The 11,112-nt window shown below is 29.6% G+C and overlaps 1 protein-coding gene across 1 annotated transcript; it reads left to right on the top strand.

The window, feature by feature from the left end:
* Positions 1 to 3,451: 3,451 nt before the first annotated feature.
* On the top strand, positions 3,452 to 5,646 carry LOC119662804 (cap-specific mRNA (nucleoside-2'-O-)-methyltransferase 1-like; the record flags this gene model as incomplete). The annotated part of the gene is made up of 1 exon (XM_038072554.1): positions 3,452 to 5,646. A coding segment is annotated over one exon (1,719 nt), but the record flags the coding sequence as incomplete, so codon positions are not given.
* Between the last annotated feature and the right edge of the window lie 5,466 nt (positions 5,647 to 11,112).

The following is an 11,112-nucleotide window of genomic DNA, read 5'->3' as shown; positions in this document are numbered from 1 at the left end:
CTATGTGATATAATATTTATTACAAATTGATTATAAAAAATCTTTATATATAAACAAAAGACAGTATTTTTTCTATTATAAGTTAAACAAATGAATTTTATTTTAATGTGTAAACTCATTCTTGACTGTATGTGAGTGCTTGACATGAAAATTAATATAATTATATGTAGTATGGTATATGTACATTCGTAGTAAAAAGTATTTACACAACGAAAATTCTTGTGCATATTGCATTAAAACATGTTATTGTTGAATGTAAGTTGCAAAATAATTTTTTGTTGTCACTTAGTTTTATCTATGCAAAACTAAATAAAAAAAGAATTGGAAAGATAACTAAATGTTATTTTTATTGTTACGGGATGTGATACTGCGACCGTCGGGACTATTGCGCCACCTTCTGGGTTTCGAGTAGGTCTCTAAGCCCCGTTGCGTCATTAAAAAGTAGTACTGAGTTTTATTGCCCCTTCCGTAAGAATATACATTCCTAGGAGCCTATTCCGTATGTGCATTAGCGCAGGGCAATTCTAACAGCACATGTTTGACCGACTCCTCATTCTCTTCGCAGAATCTACAGTTTGCATCCGTAAGTATATCCAGTCTTCTAAGGTTATGTTTTAAAGCTTACAGTGCCCTGTTAGGATTTCTGTGATGATTCTAACTTTTTCTTTTGATAAGTTCATACAATCTTGGTATCTCTTATTGTTATAGACACCAATAAGTAACTTGGATTGTTTTAATTGTGGTGTACCAAGAAGAATTTTTCTTAGTAAAACTAAAACCGAAAAAGAGACGACAAAAAAACACGTTGTTTTTTAATTCGAGTTTGATCAAGACTGATCGTTTTTATTAAAAACTTACATTGTGCATTATTGTGCGTTGTTTATGAACATTATATATTTTATGTTATTTTGTATTGTTACCCAACATGTGGTATATTATCCCAGTAATAATAAAACCTGACTGTTCATATGAAAAAAATAGAAGTAAATGGACTAATGCTTATTAATAGTCAAAAGTATTTATACACATAGTTTCGCTTCAAAATTATTTACACAAAACATTAATTGAATTTTTTTCTTAAATAATGAATTTTTTAAAAAAATTTGTATGCTTATTTAATTAATATAACTGAAATTTAATTACACCACCTTTGGCATCAATAACTGCCTGCAACCTAGTTGGAATTGGTTCAATCAACTTGCAAGTCAATTTGGACCGAATTTCTTTTATTTCCATTATGGTATCTTACGCTTTCAATTTTTATCAACAGCGCTTTGCTTTGCTTTTTTATGAAGTCCCAAACATTTTCAATGACATTAAGATCAGGGCTCTGTGGAGGCCACGGAAGAACAGTATGATTCAACTCTGAAACTTTGGTTAGCTCTACATCCTTTATGACATGGTGTATTGTCATGTTGTGGACTCTCGTTATTGGTTGGAAGGAGTCTATTTTCTGACGTTAAGGTATGGTTATTTAAAATACCAATATAACCGGACTAATTTAAGGTACCATTTTTGGACACTAAATTTTCAAATCCATGGCATGATAAACATTCCCAAAACAGCACAGTGCCACCTCCAAATCTGTTATATGGCTGCACTGCATTATTCTTTTGGTGTTGTCGTAAATACTTGGAATGCTTGCAAAATGAACCCTAGAACTGAAATGCAAGCAATTTTCTCCGATGATGTTGCATTTTTGACAAGACTTATTGTAGTATTTTTTATGACTGGTCCTAATAATCTGTATTTTTTTGATTAAAGATAAGGTTGCGCCTCTCTTCAAATTTTTCAAATTTCCGCATATGTTTTTTTAACTAAATACTAATTTACATTGGGTAAATATTTTTGACCCGAAAAAAATGTGTGTAAATACTTTTGACAACTAATAAGCATCAGTGCATTTGCTTCTATTTTTGTCATATGAACAGTTAGTTATCTTTTCAATTCTTTTTTTATTTAGTTCTGCATAGATAAAGCTAAGTGACAACATAATTTTTTTTGCAACTTACTTCTAATAACAAAAAAAACTTTTTTTATTGCAATATGCACAAACATTTTCGTTGTGTAAATACTTTTGACTAGAACTGTATATGGGTCATTCTTTTACAACTCGGACACCTTTTTGACCTCATGATCTCCGATTTGGCTGAAATTTTTTTTATGAGTTCCTTTCATAAAATAAGAAAATCCGTACCTAAAAAGTTTCATTTTTATGTAGAATTAAATGATAAATTCAATTCAGAAATAAAAAGTAAACATTTTTGTATCGTTTTCCTTCGAAAATTGATTTTATGGTACTATGGTGCGTATGAGTAATGTGAAGGACACCTGATTAATTAATTTTTTTTAATTACTTCTAAAATTAATATCACAGTGGAAATATTTATTTTTGAAGTAGAATTTATATATTAATTTGAATCAAAAATAAAAAAAAATAATTTGTGTGACATATTCCTTTTTTTTTTTTACTGAAAAATCGTGTGTATGTGTTTGGTGTGATATGAAAGATAAATAAATTTTTAAAAGTACTTCTAATTACAAATATCGTCCTGAAATTTTTGGGTTTTATGTAGAATTTTATTACTAATCGAAATCAAAAATATTATATAAGAATATATGTAGTATATTCTTTGAAAATACATTCAATGAAAATGTAGTACGCATGTGCTTGATGTGTTTTGCGGGAGAAAAAAAAATATTAAAAACTGCCAAAAAATAATGGTTAATTGAAAATTTTTATTTCGTAGTAAAATTTAAAACTGAATCTAAATAAAATATAAAAAACGAAAATTTAAAATATTGTTTTGAGAAAAATTTTTTTTTGAAATTTAACGGTTAATATTAGTACTTAAATATTAACAATTTTAATTAATTTTTTAATTAATTTTATAAAAGCTCAATCAATTATCTTTAAAACGCTGTAAATTTCAAGTTTCTACCTTTTATAGAACTTGAGATATAGCCATTTGAAAATGTGTCTACTATGTCAATTCTCAAAACCCCATGGGTCCATATCTCCTAGAAAAAAAATCACAAAATTTTTTCCCGAGATACGGATTTTCTTATTTTATGAAAGAAACTCATAAAAAAAATTTCAGCCAAATCGGAGATCATGAGGTCATTTTTTGCCAAAATCCGTCCGGTTTGTAAAAGAATGACCCATATACATATAAGTTGTCAAAAACCTAAATTATAGGAAAATATGTCGCGATTAGTCGCTTTAAGCTATGATACAAAATATAATACAATAATACAAACGATATTATTTTATAAGGGGATTAAGCGCTATACATCTAAATTTCAATATTTCGTTGAGTAAACAATTGGTCGCTTTAAATGTTGTCGTTATCAACGATTTCGACTGCATATTATTTTTATTAATGTTTTAAATAGATGATTGTAATTTATATTGTAATAACACATTTACACAGCATTTAACAATAATTTCCTTTTTTTAGGACCTGGTGGCTTTTCGGAATATATTCTATTCAGAAAATCGTGGGAAGCAAAAGGCTTTGGATTTACTTTACGCGGCCAAAACGATTTTAAACTAGAAAAATTTACTGCAGGTTTCCCAGAATCTTTTGATCCTTACTATGGCGTGAAGGATAATGGGGATATTTATGATAAGGAAAATCAAGACTCGTTTGCAGACTATATTTTTAAGCATTCTGAAAATGGTGTCCATTTTGTTATGGCGGATGGTGGTTTTTCAGTTGAAGGTCAAGAAAATATTCAGGAAATTCTTTCAAAACAACTTTATCTCTGTCAGTGTTTAACAGCGTTGAAAATTCTTTGCGAAAATGGAAGTTTTGTGTGCAAATTTTTCGATTTATTCACACCATTCAGTGTTGGGCTAATATATTTAATGTATAAGTGTTTTGATGTTATATCAATTATAAAACCAAATAGTAGCAGACCAGCTAATTCCGAACGTTATTTAGTATGTAAATGGAAAAAAGCAAATACAAGTGTTATTTGTTCGTATTTAGATTATGTGAATAGTTTTATTAATGAAAGTCGCGGAGATGACGTAATTGAAATTGTAAATTTGGATCTTATAACAAATGATTGTGAATTTTTTAATTACATCACAGCATCTAATAACAACATTGGTAGAAATCAAATAATTGGTTTAAAAAAAATTTTAGCTTACTATCAGAATCCACAACTTCGAGAAAGCAGGCAATCAGAGATTAGAAAACAATGCTTAGGATTATGGAAACTTCCCGACAAATTACGACAGGCTCCTGAAGTGAAGTCACCTGAAAAAATATTTGAAGAACTTTTAGGTAACTGGTATGAAGACAAAGTGTTACTTTCATCTATTCCTGTAGATCTTTATTCCATCGAAACTTTGCACAAAAATATTGACAGTATCTACGATTGGTACTTTGTGCCAATAGGGAGAGGTGAAACTAATCTTAATAGTTGTAGCATTTTTCTTAGTAAGTCTCGCGGAAATTTGCTTCGATATACTGATAATAAAAAATGGGAACCTATTGAATATATTTTTGAAATATCTCCTAAGTCACTTTTCTATGGTGAAATTGTATTTGAATATAATGGAGAAGGTAGAACGCAGACACGTGCTTGTGGGTTACATATTATTGACGCTATAATACTAGGAGGAAAGGATATACGTAGGTTGAAATTAAGTGATCGAATTAAAATGTGTCAAAAATTTAGTTTAAGCTTAAATAAACCATATAAGGACGGAAATATTGGTTTTATTCGAAGCAAACCTTTGTATAAACTAGAAAAAATAAATCAATTTTTTGATGAAATGCTACATTATACACTGAAAGACAATTCTCAACGACTCGGTTATGCATTAAATGATAAAAAGTTTTTTGTTCCTGGTGGAATTTTGTTCTTTAGTGAAGTTTGTCATCTATTTTTTTCAAAGATGTCAAGTTCAAGAAACATGTTGTACTACTTTAATAAAACCGACAATAAATCTTATTATATGGATTCTATGCCATCCGCATTGAAAAATACATTATATGCATCTTTTAGAAATAGTTTTATTAGACGTATGTTATGGAAATGGACAAACATCACACAAGTCGAAAAACATGGCATACAAACAGATTCGAATTTACTTTATCGCAGAGATATATATAACTTTGTATACAACAAACAAGATTCTGTAATAATAAACTAAAAACAAAATTCGTATAAACATAATATAAACAATTGTATTATATGTGTATATAAAGTATGCAGTGAAAAACGTATAAACCATTTATTATCCCTTTACAAATAAACGAAGAAAAAATAACGTATTGTAATTAGGATTGCATCAGTCGTACTATTTGGCACCAATCCAAACTAAACCATTACTAAAGTGTTTTGGCTCTACAAAGCTACAATTTGTAAGAAGAAAAATGTGCAGTTTTCGAGATATTAGCGGTTTAGGCAACATGACGGTTTTGGGGTGATAAATATATTTTTTCACAAAAAGAAATTAACTAAAAATATTTCTATTGGTATTCTTAAAGTGCAGAGTTTAGGCAGTATATTTTAAGATGTACTTAGGGCATATTCGATTTTGAATTTTGACTAAATTTTAAAAAATCTTGTACTACTTTTATAATGTACATAAATAAAAAATTTCTTGAAAACATATCTATACTTATGTGTTACAGGATAAGGAATTTTTGGTTAAAATATATTGATTATATATATATATATATATTTTATTTTATACTCTTTTAATTTAAGAGGACTTATTACGTCAAGAACTTATTTGCAAATTCTTTCCTTTATGATGAAAGAAACTTTGCTATCTCATATTTTCTCAAAAATATTTTAAAATAAATTAGATTTTATTGGAAGGAGGTTTTGTCTGAAAATATATACGTAACTTAGATATCTGCTTCTGATTAACACAATTTTTTTGCGTTTTAAAACATATGAATTTAAAACTCAGAAAAAAAGTAAAACTAAGTATTATTATAGAATATATTAACGTAGAGATTTTATTGTTTTTTTGCTTACAATTTTTATTTGTTTTTTTTAATGTAACAATAAATACTGAGCATTTTAATTTAAAAAAAATCATATATAAAGGTTGCTTTTGTTTCGTTTCGACCGACTATTTATAACATATATTTTTCGTTGTATTAAAGGTGATATAATTTTATATAGCTAAAATATCAGTTTATTTTAGATTAAACAAAAAATGTTTTATTATTTTTTGTAAAATTTCAATTTGAGTTTGTATAACTCCAATATCTGTTCAAAAATGTGCATTTATCTTTTTGAGCTTGTAAATTAGATTCTGCTAATTTTAGAAATACTTTTCACATTTTCAATTTTATAAAATATACAACTTTTTAAATTAGTCATAAAAATATATTTGTTCAACTAATTTAAGATGTATGTATTGTTTTACGTTTATCGATGAACTCATTCAAAAATATATAAATAAAATTATTAAAGAAAATATTTGATTTTTTTTCTACTTTTTTGAAGAATTACTCTGTACCCAGATAGGTACAAAATACTGAGAACTAGTATGATAAATTATTTTTTGTGTTTTCAATTTGAGAATTGCTCTCTATATATTTCAATATAAGCATAAATAGTATCTTCATCTGATGTTTTATTACATTTGTGAAATTTAAATGATCTGTTTTGTAACATGCTTTAACATATTAAATAAGACTTATTAATTATTTTCTTATGTTTTTTTGTACAGTATTAAGAGATTCAGGCGAAAGTTTGCAGTGGTTATTTCTGATGTTCCATCTATGCCCTTGCAGTAATTTTTAATGGACACCCGTTAGTGCTTTTTGTATTCTGTTTTTTTAAGTCTTTGACTCAGCCTAGTATACGAGTCCGATGACCTTTCTGATGATTTGACCCTGTTAAATAATTTCTTACTAAGCACACGAAGTGATCCTAGATCTTACATCCGATGGTGGCTTCATCTTCCCTTCCTGTTGCAAAACTGAACTACTTGCTGTAAAAAATTTAACCATGGCCTTAGAGCTTTCATTTTAAGACTCGCCATTTATGTGTATATCTAACAAAAACTTAGAATAATATCCAAAATTTCTTTTCAAATTATTGTTATATAAATCGACTTTGAGTCTACATTTATTACACTTAGTTAAGTTCCTAAGATAAACTCTAGAATGTTTTTTAGACCTTTTCATTGGTATTAGTTATTTCCCACAATGTGTATTGATAATTTGTTTCATGAAATACAAACAAAAGCTTTCAAGCTCAAAACTAAAAGAAATGTGAAACGCAAATTGCTGATAAAGAGCTCTCTCTCGCCCAAACATCATTACCTGGCAACATGCCAGCAACATTTTCCAACTTCTACCTACTTACAACACAAGCAACAAATACTGTAACAATGTCAACAGCAACATCAACATCTATAAGTCTCTCTATCGTAAGCTCGTCGCATACTACATCAACTACTTACTCAACTCTAAGCTGCGCTAGTAACGCTGATGATGTAGATATTGAGGAAGAAAAAAGTGAGTTCAACAAAAATACAAAAATTAACAAATCTCCACCAATCTATGTGCAAGGTGTTGAAGAAATTAAAACTTGTGGCGGTTGCATATTCACCATTCAATATTGAAAATAATATGAGTTGGCCATGCAAACATGAACAAATAAAATATTGAAAATAAGATGAGTTGGCCAGGCAGCAGAATTGTTAAAAAGCGAAGAATATTTTTATTTAGAAAAAACGATTGTCATTCGTACACGTATAATTATTGTACTCGAAATTGATTTATTTATAATAAATAAACATTAAGAATTAAGTAGGGCAAAGCCTACAAACCCTAACCAATGTTCTTACTGAGTGTATCGAAGAGAATTTCGCACTAAAAGCACTAACAGATAATGAGGTAAGAATACAAGCTGTCGATTCATTAACCTACACAAAAATAGTCAAAATGCTTCAAGAAAAACCACTAAATTTCATACTTATAAACCCAAAAACAAAAAAAGGCTAAGGGGTGTACTAAGAAATATTCATCCGTCAGCAGACATTAACGACATTAAACAAGAGCTACTTGAACTAGGCCACCGAGCAGAACATATCCAAAATATCAAACATAGGCTTACCAAGTGACCATTACCTATATTCTCAATTGTTTTAAAAAGAAATTTTAACAATAAAGACATTTATAATATTACAGATCTTCCCCATACAAAAATTATTTTTAACTTCCTTATCCTAAGAGAATCATATCCCAATGCACCAATTGTCATTACTGCACAAGAAATCCTGTTTGCGTTAAATGTGCAGCCAAACATAGAGCTGTTAACTGTCCTATAAGAAAATGGCCTAAAATATGCCTTATGCAAAGGAAATTATACAGCAGGCTATTAAGGCTGCGAAATATACAAAGCTCTGCTAGTAAAAGGTTTTCCTCCTTTTAGACAAAAGAAATCAAACCTTCCTGAAAATCAATGCACATATTTACGATTAATAAAAAAATGACACGCTGAGACTGCCAATATCTCTGCCTCGAGTCACCTCCCAGTAGCTAATAATACTGAATCAAATACAACAAATTCAGAAATGAATGAATTTAAAGAAATGTTTAACCATTTTATACAACATATAAATAACATGATGAATGTCATAACCCAGCTCTTAACAAAAATTAATATCGCACCATGATTTAAGATGAGCTCAAAATAATCGAATGGAATGCTAATAGTCTACACCAACACTCTCTTGAATTAAGACAATTCTTGAATGAAAACGAAATTGATGTAGCACTGATTTTCAAGGATATACTTTTTACACTACGAACCACCCTGATGGAACTGGCCATGGCGGCTCAACAATTATAAAAAGCAAAATTAAGTGCACAGAACTCGAACATTATTAAACTGATCATATACAGGCCACATTATTAGAAATCAATGATAGTGTTGGCCCCATAACCATATCAAGATTTTGGGTCCAGGATTCATATGCTGGGAAGCATGTAAACAGTAGTTCTCGAATAACTAATACGAAAGGAAAAAGGCTTCTAGAATCAATAAAAAGCAATAACTGCCAATACATAATACTGGTTGCCCATCATACTGGCCTACTGATCTAAATAAAATATCAGATCGTATCGTAACTCCGTAAAAAATGACAAACAACTAGGTCAAGTCAAGACAAAAGGATCCTTAACAAAATTCAAAGAAAGCTAATACATGAAATCATGCACAAACCTCCACTAAGAAAAGAAAATGGAACATCGGCTAGATCAAATAGTGATAAGGCGAATCTTCTGGCCAATAACTTTGAAAAATTTTTTTACTAACACAACTAGCAAAAAAAAAACAGCTACTACCAAAAGCAGAAAACCATTTTACATCAGATATCAACAACACGATAGACTTGTAACTATTGTGGAATTAATAAAATTAATCAAAAACGATAAAACCAATGGAAAAGCGCCAGGTTATGATTTGGTAACAACTAAAATTCTTAAGGAGCTACCAAAATATGCTATTAAATTTATTAAAAATATTTGTAACGCTGCAATGAGGTTGAAATATTTTTCTAAAGTGAAGAATCATAACCCTATATCTAAACCTGGGAAAAATGCTACTTAACCGATTTCTTATAGATCCATTAGTTTATTGTCTAAACTTTCTAAAGTTCTTGAAAAAATCATCTACGTTCGACTAGAACCAATACCACCAGTTTGGATTTCGGTGCAATCATTCAACAATACAGCAAATCCATAGAGTGGTGAACAAAATCTTAACAGACTTAGATGAGGGTCGCTTTTGTGTTGGTGTATTTCTCGATGTTGAAAAAGCACAAAACACTTTTACACAAGATAAAAAGAATGTTACCTCTTAACTTTTACGAACTCATTAAAAGTTATGTTATTGAACAATATTTCTGTGTTAGATACAAAAACGAGTATTCTACAATTAGAAAAGTCCAAGCAGGTATCCCCCAAGAAGTGTATTGGACCCCCTACTGTACCTACTCTATACTTCAGATATTTCTGAACGAGACAGTAAAAACTCAATGCTAACAGCGTTCGCAGATAACACAGCACTGCTTACCTAACAATTAATACCACTAAAAAATGGTTTGACAATTGGGAAATAAAAATCAACGAAAACAAAATTTCACAGGTTATATTTACAACAAAAACAAAATATGATAATATATCTTAATATGCATTTTGATTTTAAACTAACATGGAATCATCATATTGTGAAAAAGCAGTTACAAATTAAAGAACAACAAAGACAATTGTATTGGCTATTGAATAACAAATCTAAATTTAGCTTAAAGAATAAAATGAATAAATAAATAATTCTTATTAAATAATAAATTTCTCAAATATGAGAAAACTACTATGCATATTTTTTGTAACTGTCTAGCTTTAACAACGCACAGAAAAAATTTATTTCTTATAAAACTTCTGTCGCCGAAACAGATTAAGAGCTCTTCTCTATATTTAGATCTGGACTTTGTTCACAAAGTTTTAAAGGGCTTTGTGTAATCAATAGTAAAATTTGTACAATAGGACTCTTCTTGCCACAGTACCGGCTGTTGGGCGATTTCACGTCAAAAATTTTAATTATAATACCTGCATTAGGACAATATTTGAAACAGTTTCCACTAGGAAAAGCAAACTTGCCTTCTCTATTTCTCTTTTAAGAAGTGTTTTTGTTGCACTTATATTGTCACCTAATTTAATGCACTCGTTAATCCTACAAATATTTACATTCATTTCATCACAACAAAACAATTTTTTGAGAGGTAGCAGCTTCACCACCGATTTTGGCGGGTATGGGTTAATCAATCGTGGCTGCTGAAAAACATCAGATTCAAGTATTCATAAAATGAAATCGGCCTGATCAAAACGATATCTACTAAAGAAATGTAAAAATGACTAGTTTTGCCTAATAGAATGTGCGAACCCTGTTTCAAGCAGGAAAAATTGCTACGTTAGCCGCTGAATAGGGTAGGTTTAAAAAGGACGTAATTGGCATAAACGAAGCCAGACGGAATGGCACAGGGGAATTTATAAAGCAAAAGAGAGGTGCACATACGTATTCCGGTATGCTCGACAAACGGGACCCTCATACACGAGGCGTTGC

Source organism: Teleopsis dalmanni, chromosome 1 (assembly GCF_002237135.1).
Source record: "Teleopsis dalmanni isolate 2A chromosome 1, ASM223713v2, whole genome shotgun sequence".
Classification (NCBI taxonomy): domain Eukaryota; kingdom Metazoa; phylum Arthropoda; class Insecta; order Diptera; family Diopsidae; genus Teleopsis; species Teleopsis dalmanni.
The sequence above is the reverse complement of the archived record's forward strand: the minus strand, read 5'-3'. Positions and strand labels throughout refer to the sequence as shown.